Source organism: Neofelis nebulosa, chromosome 8 (genome assembly GCF_028018385.1).
Source record: "Neofelis nebulosa isolate mNeoNeb1 chromosome 8, mNeoNeb1.pri, whole genome shotgun sequence".
NCBI lineage: Eukaryota > Metazoa > Chordata > Mammalia > Carnivora > Felidae > Neofelis > Neofelis nebulosa.
The window spans coordinates 25,197,597-25,218,236 of NC_080789.1; the positions used below are offsets into that span (position 1 = coordinate 25,197,597).

Consider the following 20,640-nt stretch of genomic DNA (forward strand, 5'->3'; position numbering starts at 1 on the left):
TAGATCACACCACAACTTGGTTGGGTTCCTGACATGTCAACTCTGCTATTTGGAGGTCTCAGGGGAATCAAAGGAAGAAAATTCTTCCTGATGGAAGTTAAAAGCAGTTATGTGTGCATTCATTTTTCTCATTTTACCTGAAAAGTTGCATGTACTTTGACATCTTAAAATACAAACTTGTATTTGGCTCACTAGACATAGGATGCCAACATATGATCTGGAAAGTGTGTTGAAGCTCTGGAATGATGGTGTATTTCTAAACCACAAATTACAGACATGGGTCTCTTTCTTCTTTTGCAATAGAAATAGCAACATAGCATTTCTTTTGGAGCACAAGGAAATGCTCAAGGCTAACTGTGTGAGAGAAGAGGAAAAAGCTGCAGACCTGGAATTAAGGTCCAGGCTATTTAGTTTTGGAGAATTTAAATCAGATGCTCAGGTAATCATTCTTTGCCAGTGGTTATTTTATTTTGGCTCATGTTAATAATAATTCGCATTCCCTGTCCACTAAGCATTGGAATGGGGAGTTAAAGCACACCACAAGTCCTGGGTTGATGACAGAGGTAGAAAACCATTTTAGAGTTATCTTGTCCATATGTAATAGTCAATTTACATAGTAGATAGAAAGCATTCAAACTGGCATTGGGATTCTCTTAAAATGTGCTCTAATTATTACAAAGTATGATGTTGAAATTGTTCTGCCCATAAATATATTTTAGTCAAGAGTGTATACACATGAAGTAGTTCATTGTCTATGATCATTTTGTTAGTAATTTGAAGAGCAAATAACTAACACGTGAAGCACTGCAACATCAGTCCAGCACTGAGCTTTTAACGGATGTCAGCCTCCCTTGCTGACATAGATCCATTATTGGATCTATTTATGTATGAGTCTCTCCCAGCTGGATGCAAACCCCTCCAGGGCAGGGACTGTATTACCCTTCCTAGTTAAATATGTTAAGTGTCCCTGTTAAGTAGGTGCTCAATAAATGTTTGTTGAATGAATGATTAGTTTCTAGACCCACAACAAACTTCAGCTAACAATGATTTCCATGTAAAAAATCTCAAATGAAATAAAAATTCAAATCTCATATGTGAAGCTAATACCACATTTATGGTTATGAACTTGATTTTCAAAGAGGTAGATTTGGGGTAACTCAATCAGATGATTGTCCTCTCTAACCATAAGATGGGCAGGGTTACAAAAGCAAAAGTTTCTTATGGCTTGTTTACACACACACATTTCCTAGGGTGGTATATAGTACCCTGAGTTAGGAGGGGGTGGGGTCATGCACTGCTAAAGCAGGAAGTGTGATGACAGTCGCCTTGCAGTTCTTCAATGCTGGCTTTTTTTTTTTAATCGTGTGTGTGTGTGTGTGTGTGTGTGTGTGTGTGTGTTAAAATGTACGTAACATAGAATTTATCACTTAACCATTTTAAGTGTACAATTCAGTGACATTAAGTATATTGGCAATACTGTGTAACCATCACTATAGAATTTTTCATCATCCCAAATAGAAACTCTCTACCCATTAGACAATTATTCTTCATACCTCCATCTTATCAGCCTCTAGTTAACTTTTATTCTACAGTCTCTATAAATTTGCCTGTTTTTAGGTACATCATATAAATGGAATCATACAATAGCTGTCCTTTTGTGTCTGGTTTATTTCACTTAGCATAATGCTTTCAAGGTTCATCCATGCTATAGCATGTGTCAGAACTTAGTTCCTCTTATGGCTGAATAGTATTCTATTGTATTCATATTCCACATTTTGTTTATCCATTCATCCATTGATGAACATTTGGGTTGCTTCCACTCTTCAATTGTTTTAAATAATTCTGAAATTGACTGACATAAAAAAAAATGTCAGATAAATATCAGTGATATTTCACCCTTCCCTTACCAAACCCCTTTCATCCATGTTTAGGATGGCTGTGAAAAACAGTAACATTTTCAATACTCTTAAATTTTGAGGCAACCAGATCCCTAAACAGAGAAGGTAGGATTGATCTGAAAATTACTTCTTAAAAGATTATCTATAAATTTTGGTCACAAATATAATTTTGGCATTCGTGTATTGCACACTCCGAGAAAACGGGGCCAGTAATTCATAGTGTCTCCTAGAGATGGGAAGTGCTAGGGTGGAAAAGGGGGAACAGAGCAGGAAAATTGATAGGGAAAAAGTATCCTTAGAATCACTCCCATTCTTTCAGATCTCAAAATGTGCAAAACATAATCCTTTATGAGTAAACATAGTTGTATCTAATTTTGATATTCATAAATCATCATAGTTACTTTGGAACTGTAACTATAAAATCAAGATTTTATTCTTTTAAAATGTCCACACTCCTATTTAATCCCTAACAACATTTTTTATGGATTCAGTATTTACTTTTAAAATAAAATTTTAAATTTAAGTATAAAATTATATTGAAAAGTGCTCAAATTATAAGCTAATTATAAATTCTCTCTTAAGAAATCTCCTCAAAGTGAACATACCCATGTAACCAACCCCTAGATTAGGGAATAGACTGTCATAAGCATCCCTAAAATCCTCATGCCCTCTTCCAGTCTCTACCATCCCTCAAAGGTGACCACTATCCTGACTTCTCTTACCATCAATTAGCTTCCATGTTTTGAACTTGATACCGATGGAATCATGTAATATATTTGGCTTAACTGGCTTCTTTCTCTCAAAATTACGTTTGTGAGATTCATCCACGTTGTTTTGTGTAGCAGTTACTTGTTCATTTTCATTGAACATGAAATGGAATATAAGCTATTGTGATTTTGCAGAATGTATTCATCTCTGGTTTTATTCTTTCAAACAGGGAGCTGATCCAGTTCAATTGAGACTTGTGTACAGTCAGCACACAGCAGAATGTGACAGGGCTTAGAATTACAGAATCCTTTGACATCAAGACATCTTCCTGCTCCTCTATCCAATTTTGATGTAATTATTACTCCTAAGCATCGCTCTAGTCAGATCATTTTCCTTTCCCTTTTGGAAGGCATACAAAGTCCTTATCCCAGTTTTGGTCTTCCACAATCCTGGCCAACTCCATCTCCGGGGAGCAGCTGGAACTCCTCCCATCCCTTGCAGACTCGCAGGTAGCCCCTATTGCAGGGGACTCTGGGCTGGGCCTGCCATCTAGTGGCAGCTCCAGGAATTGGACACTTCACTTCTGTCATCAGGAGGCCTGTAGCTTGAGCTTCCCACTTCCTTTGCCTCTCTGCACTGTTGGGCCAGGCCCTCAATCTCTTTCTCATACGTGAGTCTTTATTTTTTAACCTCATTACCTAATCCTATTTTTTATGCTGTTCTTACCTTGTCAAGAAAATCTCTCTCCTTGTCTTTTCCTCTCCTGTTTCACAGGGGGAACTTAAAAAAAAAAAAAAAAAAAAAAAAGATTCTGAAAATAAGAAGACATCCTGAAAGTCTATCCACCTCTGAAACTCTAAGTGTTCAAAAGGTCTCTTTCAGAAATTTTCATCGACTACTAACCATTCTCATATTAAAGTTGCTTTTTCTCAGCATCAGTGTTCAAAATATTTTAAAAAAAAATTTTTTTTAATGTACTCCCCTTGCAGCAAAATTGTTTTTACATACCTAATATACACTTCTCCTTGGTGGATGGGTATACTTTTATTTTTCCTTTTATAGTTTTTCTATTTCTAAAGTTTTCTAGAAGTGTTAATATAAATAGGAAATTAATGTTATTTAGAAAGGGAGAGAAAAAAAGGAGATTTATGGCAAATAGGCCTTTTGCTTTTTCTTTTACTTTTTCCTTTAATATTACTTTATGCTTCTCCAATTTTCTAAAAGGAGAATTTTTTTAAAATTTTAAACTTTAGTTCCAGTATAGTTCTAGTATAGTATAACATACAGTTATATTAGTTTCAGGTGTAAAAAGGAACATGTTTGTAATATAAACAGGAAATACAGTAAGTGTTACTTTAGAGACAAAAAAAAAGGGTGATTAGTGGTAAATGGGACCATCAGAAAGGTGGTTAAACCAGGAGGTGGGAGGGACAAGCTGTTGGAAGTAAACCATTAGTAACAGATCTTGACTTGCAATGAAGTGTTGGTAGCTCTGTAAGGAGTCTGATTCCAGGAGGGGTGTCCCATGGCTTGGAGCCACGTCTTGAGTGTTATTTGTCCTTGGCTTTATGATGATTCTCATCTTCTTGAGCAGAAGCAGGCATGGGGGCAGGATGCTACCTGGAGAATGATTTACTTTGCCCAGCAGTTTATTGAGGTCCTCTTAACTGTGAATGACGGGTACACGGTGGAGAAAGAATGAGAATTTTATGGTCTTGAAACACATGAGCTACAGGCTCGAGCATCTCTACCAACAGTTAAAACAGCGCAGTGGCCAGGTACAGGGATCAGCAAGGTTTGGCCTAAGCCTCTGCTTGGATCAGAATACTGCAATGGCTTCCAATGGAATGAATGAAAATTAAATTCAGTAGGCTTTGCAGGCCAACCTGGGAATCTGTTTGCTGACAACTTTTTTTTTCCCTCAGAGAGAATGCGCTCATTCATTCAGCAAACATTTATTAAGTGCATAGTTATATGCAAAGTGCTGCTTTAGATATACGTGTAAATGTACAAAATAACTCCAGGTGTTTACAGTCTAGAAGGGAAGATAAGGCATGTATACAGATAGCTTGCATACAGGATGATTACAGTTTCATTAAGAGTAGTAAGTGCAAAAAAAGGAAGCTCACGTGCTGCATTGCAAGGAGATGCATTGGAGTGGCCAAAAAAGGATTTAAAATGTATACATATGGTGCCTCTACTTGAATGCTTAAGGAATCAGATACACGAAAACACTCAAGCAAAAAGGTATTGTCATATTAAAATTGCTTTTTATACCCAGACTGAAATATTTTTAAAATAATCCAAGGTGTTACTATAGTAATAATGTGACTCTAAATTATGATATAATCACTGTTACATCGTCTCACTGTTCTATTAGTTTTTCTTTTAAAAAGAAATGTTTAGTAGCATATAAGAGCTACTATATTTCATTGCAATGTAGTAAAACGGAATTCTACATTTATTGAATGAACAAGGAAATAGTGATGAGATCTTATGTTTTCTGCTCTCCTTTTCAATCTCAGGAAAAACTGATAGAATCTCTTAGTAAAAAAATTAATCAAGTATACAAGGTCTGCATTGGAGATGCTGATGTTGGCAGTCTCAACCCAGTTCAAAAGCTGGTAAAAGTAGAGTCTCGCCTGGTGGAATTGAGTGATCTCATTGAATCCATTCCCAAAGAAAATGTGGAGACAATTGAGAGGATAAAACAGAAAGAACGGCGGCAAAAGTATAGTCAATGTCTTATGATATGAGGGTAGTGAATGACTTAATGAGTTGAGAAACTTTTTGCTGGGATTCCACAAACACTGAACAAGCCCCTATGACAGGGCAAGGATCGCGATAGAAATGCACTAGACCCAATGAGTATGAGTAGAGTATGTCCTTCTCATACAGCTATTATTTAATGTGGGAGACACGGTCATCAAATATTCTTATGAAATAATGTGTCACTGGCAATGGTAATGAGCACTGGTTCACCTGGGCAACTGATCCAGTTTGGGATGGGTGAAGGGTCATTTTACCCTGAAACTATGGATTTTCAGAATGAATATTCACTACTTATACAAACATTTTTGAACAGCTATCTTGTGGAAGGGGAATTGCACTCGTCATGGAGGGCCCAAAGCATAGAATTAGAGCCTTTCACTGGAAGGAGACTACACATGAAGGAATTGTTTGAAAGAGCCATGCAATGAGGGCATAACTCTTCCTCAGTGCATAACTGCCAACACTTCACACACACAACATTTACATATTAACTCATTCGGGTCCTCAAGACAACTACATGAGGATTATCATCCCTCAAACAGCACCCCCTCCCACCCTCACAGCCTTGCCTACCTGGGGGCCTTTCCAGGAGAATGCACTGATTTACAAATTTCCATACCGAGTTAAATAAGGATCTTAATTTTTTAAGTTTATTTTGAGAGAAAGTGCAAGCAGGGGAGGGGCAGAGAGAGAGGACAGAGTGAGAATTCCAAGCAGGCTCTGCAATGCCAGTACAGAGCCCAATTCTAGGCTCCAACTCTCAAACCATGAGATCATGACCTGAGCCAAAGTTGGACGCTCAACTAACTGAGCTACATAGGTGCCCCAAGGATTTTATGTACATACTACCTTTCAGGCAATGATTATAAATATATGATCCCTAGTATAATGTGGCACATACAGAATGCTGATAGGTGGAAAAACATTCATGCTAAAGCAAAAAAACCCATGTTAAGAGGCAGACGAGCACTACAGGTGACCTGCAGGTTCTGCCATTTACAACTTTTGTGACCTTAGGTAGACCACAAAACCTCTCTTAAGTCTGTTTTGTTTTCTTTAAAATGGCAGTTAATAATAGTATTTCATAGGGTTGTGGTGAGGATTAAATTAAATAATCTATGTAAAAGTACTAAAGCATGCTTGACACATAAATATTCAAATATTTAGCATTAATGTTAGATATTTTGTTATTGCTTACTGGGGGATATTGTTTCCTCCATATAAAAATGAAGTCCAGGATATATATAAAGGTGATCTTGGTGGGATTTTATTGAATATACAGCAAAATTTTTTTAAATTGTAAATAAAAGATTACTCCTTCCATAAGGTGACCTATGACTAGGGTACCTGGTGGCTCAGTCAGTTGAGGGTCCAACTCTTGATTTTGGTCCAGGTCATGATCCCAGGGTTGTGGGATGGAGCCCTGCTTTGGGCTCTGTGCCAAGTGTGGAGTCTCCTTGGAATTCTCTTTCTCTCTCCCTCTGCCCCTCTCCCCAGCTTGTGTACTCTCTCTCTCTCTCTCAAATGAAAATGGAAAAAATAAAAATAAATAAAATGAAAATGAAAATGGGGGGGGGGGGGAAGACCTCTATGACTGATTACACTAACAGCACTTGCCTCTTTTCTACAATAGGAAATAATTTTCATTGGATTGTAATCACAACTTATTTTCAATAGTGATACATGAATCTAATTCTAATTGCTTATCATTCTTATCAAAACGAATTTTATTTTTCCCATGAGTTAGACACATAAACCTAATTTTGCATAAAAAATGTTCAATAAATGTTACACTTACAATTACAGGAGCCCATAAAATAGTTATCACTTATTGAGGGCCTATTCTGCATTAGGCATTGGCCCAATATGCAGAGGTCATTTTATGTAATTTTATCCTTACAAGAACTCTAAAGAGAACAAGACAAATAGCATTTCTTGGTCTTAATTTCAGGATACCATTCAAAAAGATTAACTGGAAAAGTACACTTTTGTGGTAATCACTGAACTATATAATATACGCTGTGATTCATGCATTTTTCTACACATTATACTTTAGTAAACAGACGAAAGGAGGAGGCTGGGTGTTAATTCAAGTGGCCTTGTCCACATTAACTGTAAAGTGCTAAAACAGAAGTGGAGTAACAAGAAGGCTTTGTTGAGGTGGTTGTTTTAGACCAAGATCTAGGTAGATAGATTTACTCCTTCCAAAATGGTGACAAGCATTTTCTCCCACTTTAACACGAATGGGATCTGTTGTTGACATTTCCCCTGAATATTCAAAAGCCATAGTATGAGTGAAGGTAAAGTATTATTTAACTTTAAGGGAAATCATAAAATATTTAGGTAGTTCATTACCAAATACTATAGGTCTTTTTTCTACTTTTTGTGATTTATAGTTGCAAAAATGTTTTCCTTTTTTGACAGGTTACGTGAAGATAAAATGAAAGAAAAACAAAGACACCAAGAGGAAAGGCTAAAAGCTGCTCTGGAAAGGGCAGTGGCACAACCAAAGAAAAAGGTTTGTGTTTTGTTATCAGTAGGTCCAGCTACATCTAATATCTGAATGCTTCTGTGAAATACCTAATTCAGCTAATTTATCAAGGGTGAACTTTAGCAAAATAGTCTTTCCTGGTCACAGCGTCAGTTGGTCTCTGATTTCTTGTTACTTTTAGGATAATTCAAATATCTGGGTCTACGATTCTCCATTAGACCCACTTTTTAGTAAAAGCCTTTCGCCTCAGGGCGCCTGGGTGGCTCAGTCGTTAAGCGTCCGACTTCGGCTCAGGTCACAATCTCACGGTCCGTGAGTTTGAGCCCCGCGTCGGGCTCTGGGCTGATGCCTCAGAGCCTGGAGCCTGCTTCCGATTCTGTCTCCCTCTCTCTCTGCCCCTCCCCTGTTCATGCTCTGTCTCTCTCTGTCTCAAAAATAAATTTAAAAAAAAAAAAAATTAATAAAAAAAAAAAAAAGCCTTTCGCCTCACTTCTTTTAGCTCCAGGTTCATGAAACCAGAGAATTTTTTCTTTAAATAATTTTTTTAGATAGTAATAAGCATATGGCTCAAAGTTCAAAAGATAGAAGAGTATTTAGTGAAAAGTAAGAAATTTTCAGTTCCCCTCCCTGGATGCAACCACCTAAGTTTCATCTGCATCTTTCTGGAAATGTTCTATGTAGTTATTGTATATATTCTCCTTCTTACAAATAGTAACCATGAACCTTGCTTCTTTCATTCAACAACAAAGACGGCAAACCCAGAGAATTACATATAATTGGATGGGTCTTCTAATCTTCATATTGTAAAAGCAGATTAATAGTTTAAGTTAAGATGATTTACCCAGAGTCGCTTCAGTTTAGCAGCAGATTCTGGACCAGAAGTCAAGGTTCTTTATATTGCAAGATCATCTGTCCAATAATAAGTATGGGATTGGGCAGTCACTGAGTCCATGTGGTCCATGACTTCACACTGGGTATGGAGGGCCTTGTGTTTCTATCTGCTACTCTCCTTCCTCTGGGTTAGGGTCTGAAATATATTCGGGGAAGCCAATTCCATGGTTATCTGCAAAGCTACCATGGACATTGATTACCACAGTAACTCTAACCTACAGGGAAGGTTTATTGTGTGCCTCACAACCAGTCTTTTGAGCGAAGTACTTGAAAAAATTGAAGTGTGGTAACTGTTAATATATGTCAAAAAGTGATGATCTTAAATTACTTTATTTAAATAAGCCTTTCATCTTTAAAATTTTTTTTTTCAACATTTTTTATTTATTTTTGGGACAGAGAGAGACAGAGCATGAACGGGGGAGGGGCAGAGAGAGAGGGAGACACAGAATCGGAAACAGGCTCCAGGCTCCGAGCCATCAGCCCAGAGCCTGACGCGGGGCTCGAACTCACGGACCGCGAGATCGTGACCTGGCTGAAGTCGGACGCTTAACCGACTGTGCCACCCAGGCGCCCCTAAGCCTTTCATCTTTAAAAGGGTCTGACTTCCCTAGTTTAGCTTTTCCTATGAAGACCTGACTTGTCCTCTTTCTCCCAAAGGAGAATTTACCATTCATCACCCATCCACATATACACACTATTCACTAAACTCATCACATTGAAATGATTATTCTTAATATATCCATCTTTCCTTCTAGACCGTGAGTTTTTAGGGTTTTTTTATTTTGGGAGAGAGAGCACGCGTGCATGAGTGGGGTGCAGGCAAAGGGAGAGAGAGAATCCCAAGCAGGCTTCTCACTGTCGGTGTGAAGCCCAACATGGGGCTCAATCTCAACAACTGGGAGATCATGACCTGAGCCAAAATCAATGAGGCTTAACTGACTGAGCCACCGGGCACCCCAAACTGTGAATTTTTATGACTTTGTACCCCCAAAGCTTAGCACATAGTGGATACTCAATAAATGCTTATTGAATTGAATTAACAGGCTAAAAATGAGAGAACGAAAACTAGAAGAAAAATGGAAAAACAATAGCAATCTGATAAGCTGATAATGTACAAAGACCTCTGATAGTTCTTACCCAGTCAGGGCACTTCATCTCTGGCAATTTTCTCAGTATTAATGACAAAGGTTACCAAAAGAAATTGTTTGGACAGAGAAAAAAGTTTATGTTACGAGGAATTCTGGGATTCTAGACCCTAAGAACACTTTGGTTGATCAAATGATGGGGAGGACTGCCCTTGTTAGTTACCTTGGGCCAGGAATGTCAAATTCTGCGATGCAGGAGGCAGTCTTACATAGGGTTAGTGCCTCTTTTGAGACACTGGAGATGTCCCATCAAATCTCATCTTCAATAGAACAGTTTTCTCATCCATTTAATTTACACAAATTCAGATATAGAAGCAAAACAAAATAAAGGAGGAAAAAAGGAGACTAAAAGAGAAGAATAATTGATATACTTGAGTCAATGCCTTAGAAGAAATGAATAGGTACAAACCGAAGGTTTCCCTAAACTTCTCCTGATGGAACACCGACAGAAGCCCTTCCCACACTCCTCGCACTTGAAAGGTTTATGTAAGAGCCAACAGGATTACTAATGTTTAAGAAGATGTACATGGTTTTCTCACGTTTTTATCTAACAGGATTTTTAAATGCCAATCAATTGGCATTCAGCCAAGGAAAGTGATCTCTTCTAACCAATGGGGGAGAAACTGGCTATGGCACTTACTGAGAAGTGCAATGTTGGCCTCAAATATGGTGCTTTACTAGGCTGGCCCTATCTGAAACATATGATTTTTTTCATTATTAAGATTTGTTAATTTTTATTTTTTTAATTTACATTCCAGTTAGTTAGCTTATAGTGCAACATGGTTTCAGTGGATTCCTTAATACCCCTTACCCATTTAGCCCATCCCCCTCCCACAACGCCTCTAGTAACGCTGTTTGTTCTTCATATTGAAGAATCTTTTATGTTTTTGTCCCCCTCCCTGTTTTTGTATTATTTTTGCTTCCCTTCCCTTATGTTCATGTTTTGTATATTAAAGTCCTCACATGAGTGAAGTCATATATTTGTCTTTAATTTCGCTTAGCATAATACCCTCTAGTTCCATCCATGTAGTTGCAAATGGCAAGATTTCATTTAAAAAAAATTTTTTTTAATGTTTATTTATTTTTGAAAGACAGTGACAGCAGGGGAGGGTCAGAGAGAGAGAGGGAGACACAGAATCTGAAGTAGGCTCCAGGCTCTGAGCTGTCAGCACAGTGCCCAACGCAGGGCTCAAACTCACGAACCGCGAGATCATGACCTGAGCTGAAGTCGGATGCGTAACTGACTGAGCCACGCAGGCACCCCAAGATTTCATTTTTTTTCGATTGCTGAGTAATACTCCATTGTGTATATATATATATATATATATATATATATATATATATATATATATACCACATCTTCATCCATCGATGAACATATGGGCTCTTTCCATACTTTGGCTATGTTGATAGTGCTGCTATAAACCTTAGGGTGCATGTGCCCCTTCGAAACAGCATATACCTGTGTCCCTTGGATAAATACCTAGTAGTGCAATTGCTGGGTTATAGGGTAGTTCTATTTTTAATTTTTTGAGGAAACTCCGTACTGTTTTCCAGAGTGGCTGCACCAGTTTGCATTCCCACCAGCAGTGCAAAAGAGATCCTCTTTCTCTGCATCCTTGCCAACATCTGTTGTTGCCTGAGTTGTTAATGTTAGCCATTCTGACAGGTGTGAAGTGGCATCTCATTGTGGTTTTGATTTGTATTTCCTTGATGATAAGTCATGTTGAGCATTTTTTCATGTGTCGGTTGGCCATCTAGATGTCTTCTTTAGAGAAGTGTCTATTCGTGTCTTTTGCCCATTTCTTCACTGGATTATTTGTTTTTTGGGTGTTGAGTTTGAGAAGTTCTTTATAGATTTTGGATACTAACCCTTTATCTGATATGTCACTTGCAAATATCTTCTCCCATTCCATTGGTGGCCTTTTAGTTTTGCTGATTGTGAAACATATGCTTTTTGATGACTTTACCTAAATCACCCAACTTCGCATAAAACCTAACTGCTCTGCTTCTCGCACACTATGGTGCTCTATTTATTATGTAATTTTGCCTAGCATGTTGGACACCCATTAGGTTATCAATCCCTTTGTAACTGATTTTTTTTTTTACTATTTTGAGCCATGTAATTCCTGGGAAAAATCAAGTGAATGTTATTATTTTACTTATAATTCAATAGAAAGTAGTTATGATGAAAAATAGTAAGTATTGTTTCTTTTGTTTCAGCTGGGAAGAAGACTTACCTATCGTTCAAAACCTCCATCTGGTAACAAACATGAACTACTTTTGGTCAAGGATACAAGAACAAAATCACTAGAGGAAGAATATTTTTTCACTTGAATAGGTGCACTAAGACATTTACTGCCAGAATGTTTTAGGCATTTTGTAGATTTTGGTTTTCAGTAATGGCAATATTCTGCCCCATATGCTGGCCTAACCAATTTAAGGAAGACAGGCACTTATTCTCATGGTTATAGGATTGGCAATGGGAGTTATTTTCTTTTGTTGAAGGCTTTTATTACCATATCCTAAGTAGTATACCATAAGCTAAACATTTATATCTTTGGGTTATCCCAGTTGGAGCTACACATCCAAAGTGTACTTTAACTTACATTACTTTATGTTACATTCCTTTAACATTGCGTTAGCAATGTGGTGAATGAGCATTAAAGTGCAATAATGGCATTCTCTGACAATCTAGGACTTTAAATGATCTAATTTGTTTTCAGCCAGTCCACAGTTCATAGTGTACATTTTATCACTATGGAGTATACATTTTAACAGTGTATAACTCTAAAACATCTATTTGAGGAGTTTAAAACTTAAATTAACAGGTAATTTGTTGACTACTAAGTAAAATGAAACAGTATACATTAATTCTAAGGAAATATTTAACCTTATACATGACAAAAGTGGTTCAATAACTTTAAAAGAAAGTTGTTTTAAAAGGTCTCAGTTAATATAGTATTACAAGAAAAGCACTGAAATTCACCTTCATAAGTGTTTATTAAGCATATAATTTTCTCCCTATAGAAAAAAAAAAGAATACTGAGCTTATAAAAGAAAACCAACTTGAATGAAGTTGAGTGTCTTTTAAAGCATTAATTCTGTGAATAATCCTTCAACTGTTTCAACATTTGAGCTCTGCGTTTAAATATCTGAATAGGAATAGTTCACAAGACAAGTTGAAAAAAAAAAGTTTATTGTCTAGAAATATATATAAAAAAAATTCCCCACAAAAGATGCTATTCTCTCATTTCCCCATCTTCTTCCTCTTCTTCAACACCCCTGATATAAAGGACATTATTACACCTGTAAATAGAAAAACAGTCCATTTTGTTGTTCCAACCGGAAACCACATTAAGATCTGAATTACTATTGCTAGATATTTATAATATTTACAATTTACAATGCATCATTTCTTTCTTTTTTAAAAAAAAGTTTTGTTAAAAGCACATGGCACTTATTTACCAAGTAGGTATTATGAAATGGTATCTTTATGATCTTCCAAAGGTAATGATTCAAATTTGAAGGTGTGAAGCTATTTCAAAATGAATATAATGAAAATCCCTAATAGCAGCCAGACCCAACTAAAATTCAAAACCAAGCTCTTCCACCTAAACCACTGAAAAAGGTTACACCAAGAGCTAGAAAGTTTAGTATCAACACTAGAAAAATCTTAAGGATAACTCCAAAAAATTTCCATCTTCTTTGACAAGTTTAAGGGTTTCAAAACTCTTTAAGTCTAACTGTAGAATATTATGTTAATAGTGATTTAAAGAAAGTAATTCTGAAATTGAGACACTAATTTAAAACAGGGATTTCTAGTGCTCACTAGTAACTCCTTACATATACTACTATTCTTGTTACCTTATTAAAACTTCACCCAAATGTCCAGACAATGCTCCATCTATGTATTCTTCTGTGTTTGCAAGCTTTAAATAAAAAGAAAGTATATTAGTATAATAATATAGGAGAAAAATAGTGTAACACTACCTAAAATATTAGGTAATACTGGTGAGACAACTTATTAACTGAAACCTTTCTATACCAACAACTCACATTTATCTATAATTAACAGGATATTAGCTTTCTTTTACTACTGTAGTACTTTTGGGTTTCATATAAACATTCAGTAAAGTTAACATCGATGGATATAGAATATATAATAAAGCTTGTTTCAATGTAAGTTTTTAAATCTCTCAGTTATGTAACACTCCTTTGTATTAGACATTAAAACAGCATGTCAAGGAAGACAGTCTCCAATTTATGAATAAGTTGTGATTTAAATGCTTTCCAAAAATACAGTTCTAAGGAACCAGGTATTAACTGAGTAATAACACCATATCACATTGAAGAACCCAATGGGTACAAAATCTATAGCTAAAATATCTAATACTTTTATATTGGTCAACAACCAAACCAAAGAACTGAGTAAGAATTTTAAAAAATTATGTGCTAATATGGGGCGCCTGGGTGGCGCAGTCGGTTAAGCGTCCGACTTCAGCCAGGTCACGATCTCGCGGTCCGTGAGTTCGAGCCCCGCATCAGGGTCTGGGCTGATGGCTCGGAGCCTGGAGCCTGTTTCCGATTCTGTGTCTCCCTCTCTCTCTGCCCCTCCCCCGTTCATGCTCTGTCTCTCTCTGTCCCAAAAATAAATAAAAAACATTGAAAAAAAAAAATTAAAAAAAAAAAAAATTATGTGCTAATAGACAGAAATAAGTTCTTAAGAGAAAGTTAAACAATTCAGAGTAACCATAATTTATAGTTATTTCAGGAAACTATTATTTCTAACTTTACGTCAAAAAGTTTAGGTTTCCTTCCACATATAGGTAAAAAACTTTATTTGCAACTTTTACAAATCACAATCACGTAAAAAGTCCTCTATGACTACCATTCCATTCTTCTATCATTCTAAGTCATTCTGCTTTGGATTTCTTGCCATGCCCGAAACACACCAAACAAGTTCCTGCCACAAAGCCCAGGTACTTGCTGTTCCCTCAAACTGAGATGCATTTTCTTCAGATACTCTCTTCAGTTCCTCACTCAGTTTCCCTGGCTCTCTATCTAACACTGCACACTATGTTTCTGCTTTTTCTCCATAGCATCTATTACTACCTGATATCACATTATATTACTATCTCCCACTACTAAAACATAAACTCCTTCAAAGTAGGGACTTTGTTTTGTTCATTGGTATATTCACACAGCCAGGCACGTAATGGGCAGTCAATAAATTTTCATTCAATAAACAAACTCAAAAGCCTCATTAACGTGGTTGTAATTATTCAGATATACTTCACAACTCTGGTAGGCTCACTAGAAACTACATTACTTCTAAAACCAAATATTCTGTGGGTATTCTTTACTTCTTTCTTTTAATGAGATATATGCCCACAGCATAAAATTCACTTTTACAGGATACAAGTCAGTGGGTTTTTCCCCCCACCCCGAATTTTTTTTAAATGTTTATTTTTTGACAGTGGGAAGGGGCAGAGAGAGAGGGAGACAGAGGCTTCAAAGTGGGCTCTGTGCTGAGAGCTCAATGTAGGGCTCAAACTCAAAAACCCTAAGATTGTGACCTGTACTGAATCACCCAGGCGCCCCCAGTGGTTTTTAATATATTCATAAAGCTGTGTAATCACTACCACTATTTAAGTCTGGAACATTTCAACAGACTGGTATTACTCTTCAGATTTTTCTATGGCCTTGGTAAATGATTCCTGCTTGAGGAATTATCCAGGCCAAAACCATGCTCTATAAGAACTTTGGGGACCTAAGCATCATCTGTTCAAGTGGTAACCTCTTGAATTAAGGAAAATCTCAGCTCTTTTTGCCTACAGGTGCCCCTGTTAATACTCTTCCTACAAGAAGTACCAGTTTGGAATACTTAGAGTCATGATTGGACTGACCAACTACCTTTAAAATCCATCTGCCATTAATCAGTCACATAAATACCTATGCTTCAGGAAAATATAATTTCAAACTCTTTCATCAAAAACCTGGCTGTAAACTACTACAAAGTAACAAAGAAACAAAAGTAACAAAGAAACAAAACACCCCAGTTTTTAAATGGGCAAAGGGCATGAACAAGCATTTCTCCAAAGATGTATAAATTGCCATAAGCACACAAAGATCACAATATCACTAATCATCAGGGAAATGATTATCAAAACAATGAGATTATTTTACGGTCTTTAGAATAGCCATTATCAAAACAGAAAGTAACAAATATTGGTGAGGATGTGGAGAAACTGATCCTTTATGTTTTGCTAATAGAAAATAGTATGGCAGTTTCTCAAAAAATTAAACAAAGCATGACTTTATATCCAATCATTCCACTTCTGGATACATATCCAAAAGAAGTGAAAGCAGAACCTCTAACAGATATTTATATAACCATGTTCATTGTACTACAAAAGCCAAAAGGTGGAAAACAATTCAAATGTCCACCAACAGAAGAATGGATTAACATGTGGTATATACATACAATGGAATATTATTTCAGTCACAAAAAGGAATGAAACTCTGATAAATGCTACAACATGGATGAACCTCGAAAACATTATGCTAAACGAAATAAGCCAGATACAAAAGGACAAATGTTGTAGGATTCTATTTATATGAGGTACCCAGAATGAAAACAGAAAGAATAATGTTTACCAGGGGTTAGAGGAAATGGGGAGTTATCTTTTCATGGGTATAGTTTCAGTTGGGGATGATATAAGAGGTTTAGAAATGGATAATGGTGATGGATGCACCATAACGTGAATGTACTTAATGTCACAGAGTTCTATACTTGAAAATGGTTAAAATGGTAAATTTTACATTACATATGTTTTACCTCAATTACAAAAACAAAAAAATCCTGTCCTAAACATTTACAGAAGCTAGCTTAACACACATGCAGTCAGTTCAACAATTCCTTTGGCTTGGCCTATCCTCTCCCTCAAGAAATACTTTTATTGAATTACTTTGATTTTGTGTCTTTAGCATTCATTAAAAGACTTAAAAATGTCACTTGAAAAACGTCTTTCAGAGCTAAGTGCTTGGAGAGTTTTGTTTGTTCTGCAAAAACAAAACCCCCCCAAAAACCAAAAAACCATTTGTGTTTCCTTTATACCACTATGAATCAAGTATCTCAGTTCTTTTTATTTTAACCACTAGAAGTCAATTCTATGGCTGAATTTTGGTTTAACAGGTCTTGTACACAGTTTATCACAATTATAACAGCCTTCTTGACCTTGACTTTTTTTTCTTGAATTTTGTTTTATGTTTATCAATTTAGTTGACTGTATTCTTATAAGCCCTTGAGGAGTTAAGGTAAAGCAAAATAAATATAATTTAATGATCCTTATCTCCTTAGCTTACCTGCATGTTCATATAGCCATCTACAGATACCAGGTAGCCTTTGTACTCCATTCCCCACTTAAGTTTCACCATTACTGGCTTTCCTGTTAATCCATTCAGGAAAGGTTTGGGATTGAGGGGCAAACTCTGCATGAAGAATAAAAAAAGATCTCAATCAGTTATTTTTCCTTAGCTCAGTTTTCATTACTTACTCCCCTCTACCGAAATCACCAATATTTTATGGTATCGAAATAAAGCAAGCTGTTGACTCTCACTTACTGCATTAATTTTCACTTTTATTTGTTGAAGAGCATATGAGAAATTTAAATACCCGGTTAGACAATTTCATCCAGTATTCCCTTAAACAATGAATACCTACTATACATCACTCATTGTTCCAGGCTATAAAAAAACAAAGGCTGCGAAAAAAATAATGTAGACTATAGTCCTTGTCCTCAAGAAGCTCACACTGGGAGGGGGAGAGGCAAAACACATACAAATAGGTATTGCACTGCAATATAGTAAGAAGAGATAGCATGTGTAAGGGTACCAATCAATCCAAAGTCAAAAGGAGAGGTTGCCCGAAGTAATGCTTCTGTTCTAAAGGATGAGAGGTATTTCTAGAGGGAGAAAGGGCTGTTCTAGATACAAGAGGCTACCTATGTAAAAGGAGTAAAGAGTGAAGCAACAAGTTGATCTCAAGGACAAACAATCCAGTGATGTCAGAGTCCCAAACAGGAGGCTACAGAGATAAGGAGGGGGCAGATGACATTTCAGTCTTTCACTTGAATCCAGGAGCTAGGTGGTCTGCTGGGTCTTATTTGACTTAGTAAAGCCTCCGGGCTACATATGGGCAATCGATAGTTTTTATTCAACAAACCAGTAGTAGTATCTCCCAGTGAATTCAGATTTTTCCTTCTCTCATCTGCTCACCCATCAGCCCAAAGAAAGAAAAGAACCAAGGAACTTGGCTACTAAACCCCTCTGAGATAAGCATATACAGTGTAATCTCAAAGAACATGGGAGCTACTGCAATAACCTCCTAATGGGTTTCCAGTTTTCACTCTGGTCTTTCTCCAACTTATGCACATAAGTATTATCTTTATCATGTGATATCTCTACTTAAAATGCTTCCATGGCTTTCAATTGCACTGGAAGTAGAATCCAGACCTCTTAACACCACCTAAGGGTCTTCCCCATCCTATCTCATAACCATGTTCTTCAAGCGGTGTAGCTTTCGGCCAATTTTTCCAACTGGTCAAGCTTTCTTTCCAGCCTTGGGGCCCATATGCTCGTGTTCCCCGTGCTTCGTACACGTTTCCTCTTTAAGGGGCTGGATTTCCTACTTCCTATTTAGTTAGTGAAATCCTACCAGGGATGCCATCCCTGACCTGTCTCCTAATGTACCATCTTGCACCCTCTCAGCATCCTGTTTGCTCTCTTCTCAGTACTTCACATTATTTGTAATTACATGTTTATGTTATTTGACTAAAGTCTATCTCTCACACCCGACTGAGTAAAGCTAGGGCAGGGTCCGCCTCAGTACTTTTCACCTTATACTCTAGCGCCTAGAACAGCATCTGGTAGCGCGCGCTCAAAAATTTTTTTGCTAAACAAACAAATGAATGCTCCAAAGCCTGCACTCTGTGTTCCAGTGGGCTGCAGGGCCAGGAATCCCAACATGATGGAAATTAAAGCCGATTTTGGAGTGGGATAAGTGGGGTATAAAGACCGCTTCATCTTTACCTCGACCCTGTGGTCCCAGACAGCAAGGTACCTCAGGCTCACATTCAAACGAACAGGGGCATGGGGTCAGGGGCACTTCTGGGGAGGGAAGGGCATCGGAAGGAGAGCGCGAGCCTCAGATTCGCAGAGCAGGGAGAAAGAGGCAGGCGACTGGGTGCGCGGCTCCCCACGCGGATGAATGGGAACCGAGCGAACCAAGCCCCGGGCCCGGCGAGGCCGGTCACCCGCTCTCCCTTGGCTCTTCGACTCCGGTCGCTTTCTTCCTGCTTACCATCGCGACTATAAGCAAATGCTGCAGGCCACTCGCCGCCGACCCAGCTGTCGTCCGCCCCTCGTGACTGGAGTAGCTACAGTTGGGCGCGAATCGCGGAGCCTCCAGAGAAATGGCCGCCAAACAGCAGCGTGACCTTTCACCTCCGACTACAGCTCTCTTGGCTTCTGTGATTGGGCACAGAGAGATGAGTCCTGATTGGAGGAGGTGGCTGTGAAGTGTCCCCTGGCAACCAGCGGTAGCGTGAGTGTTTGAGGCTTCCGCGCCGCGCACAGCCCTGTGGGAAACTTCTGTAGCCCCACTTGCTCCAGGGCCCTTGCTAGGGAAACTCTCCAGTGAGGCGGGCGGGGGTTTCTCCTTTGCTCACCTGCCTTGTGAGTTCCACTGAGAAATGCTGTGTACTCTGTAGAGCGGACGTGATTTCTCACCAGCTGGTCCTTTCGCATTTGTGAGAACGGGTTTTGGGCTCTTGAGTTTCGTGTTCGCTTTCCCATAGATTCTGTGATTTGGGCGCCCCTCTGCCACAGTCTCCTCTGTTCTGCAATGCTCATTTCAACCCACTTTAAAGGGAATGCGAGAAGCAAGACTAGACCAAGGTGAAACTCACCAAAGAAAGTGAAGTACAGAATATAGTTAAGATGAGGTCAAATTGAGTCTAGGATATGGTGTGGTGGCCTCCCTATAGATCTATTTCTTTTGCATTGCCACCAGAAACCCGGCACAGTCGCAGTCTTTTATCCTTCTGATGTAACAGTATTGATCAGAATCTCATTTGTTTTTTCCAGATGCAGACTTTTACCTTTCTCTGATCTGAAATACTAAATGCAGTTCTTGGAGAGTAAGCACTTTGAGCATTGATGGGTTTTGTTTTTGTTTTTTTGTTTTTGTGGCCTTAAGAAAATGGAGTTGGAATTGAGGTTCAAATGTGTATGGAGGCATTTGCAGTAATGGGTAAGACTTTGGATGTGGCCCAGGGGGTTGAGCCTCTGACTCTTGATTTCAGCTCAGATCATAATCTCAAGGTTTGTGAGATTGAGCCCGCCTTGGGCTCTGTGCTGACAGCACGGAGCCTGCTTGGGATGTTCTCTCTCCCTCTCTGCCCCTTCCCTAGTCGCACGTGTGTGCGTACTCTCTCAAAATAAATAAACTTAAAAAAAAAAAAAAAAAAGATTGGAATACAGACATTTACACCATATTGCCTTATGCACTGGCTAGAGATGGGCTGTACATTTGTCTCTAAACTTTATGGCGTCCTAGCAAAGAGAAATATGATTGGTTACATAATCCAATTTCCATAATATTTTTAAAAAAATAATTCAGGAAAAGCACACTTGTTTCCATTACTCTGGTTGAAAAGAAATTTCTCCCATG

General features: G+C 37.9%; 2 protein-coding genes across 4 annotated transcripts in view; one reads left to right on the top strand and one right to left on the bottom strand.

Moving 5' to 3' along the window:
* The window catches only part of CCDC38 (coiled-coil domain containing 38), a 59,202-nt gene extending 45,046 nt beyond the window's left edge, over positions 1 to 14,156 (top strand). For all 3 annotated transcript variants that reach the window (XM_058741723.1, XM_058741724.1, XM_058741725.1), the window contains 4 exons: positions 304 to 439; positions 5,132 to 5,337; positions 7,803 to 7,896; positions 12,129 to 14,156. In XM_058741723.1, the coding sequence (XP_058597706.1) occupies positions 304 to 439; positions 5,132 to 5,337; positions 7,803 to 7,896; positions 12,129 to 12,242 (550 nt within the window). In that variant the 3' untranslated portion in view covers positions 12,243 to 14,156. The remainder of the gene's footprint in view (positions 1 to 303; positions 440 to 5,131; positions 5,338 to 7,802; positions 7,897 to 12,128) is intronic.
* SNRPF (small nuclear ribonucleoprotein polypeptide F) lies at positions 13,088 to 19,500 on the bottom strand. The gene is made up of 4 exons (XM_058741727.1): positions 19,270 to 19,500; positions 17,274 to 17,399; positions 13,773 to 13,837; positions 13,088 to 13,214 (listed from the first exon to the last, which is right to left on the bottom strand). Exons 1-4 carry the CDS (start codon positions 19,270 to 19,272, stop codon positions 13,148 to 13,150), a joined length of 261 nt encoding a protein of 86 aa, XP_058597710.1. The 5' UTR covers positions 19,273 to 19,500; the 3' UTR covers positions 13,088 to 13,147.
* Positions 19,501 to 20,640: the final 1,140 nt, after the last annotated feature.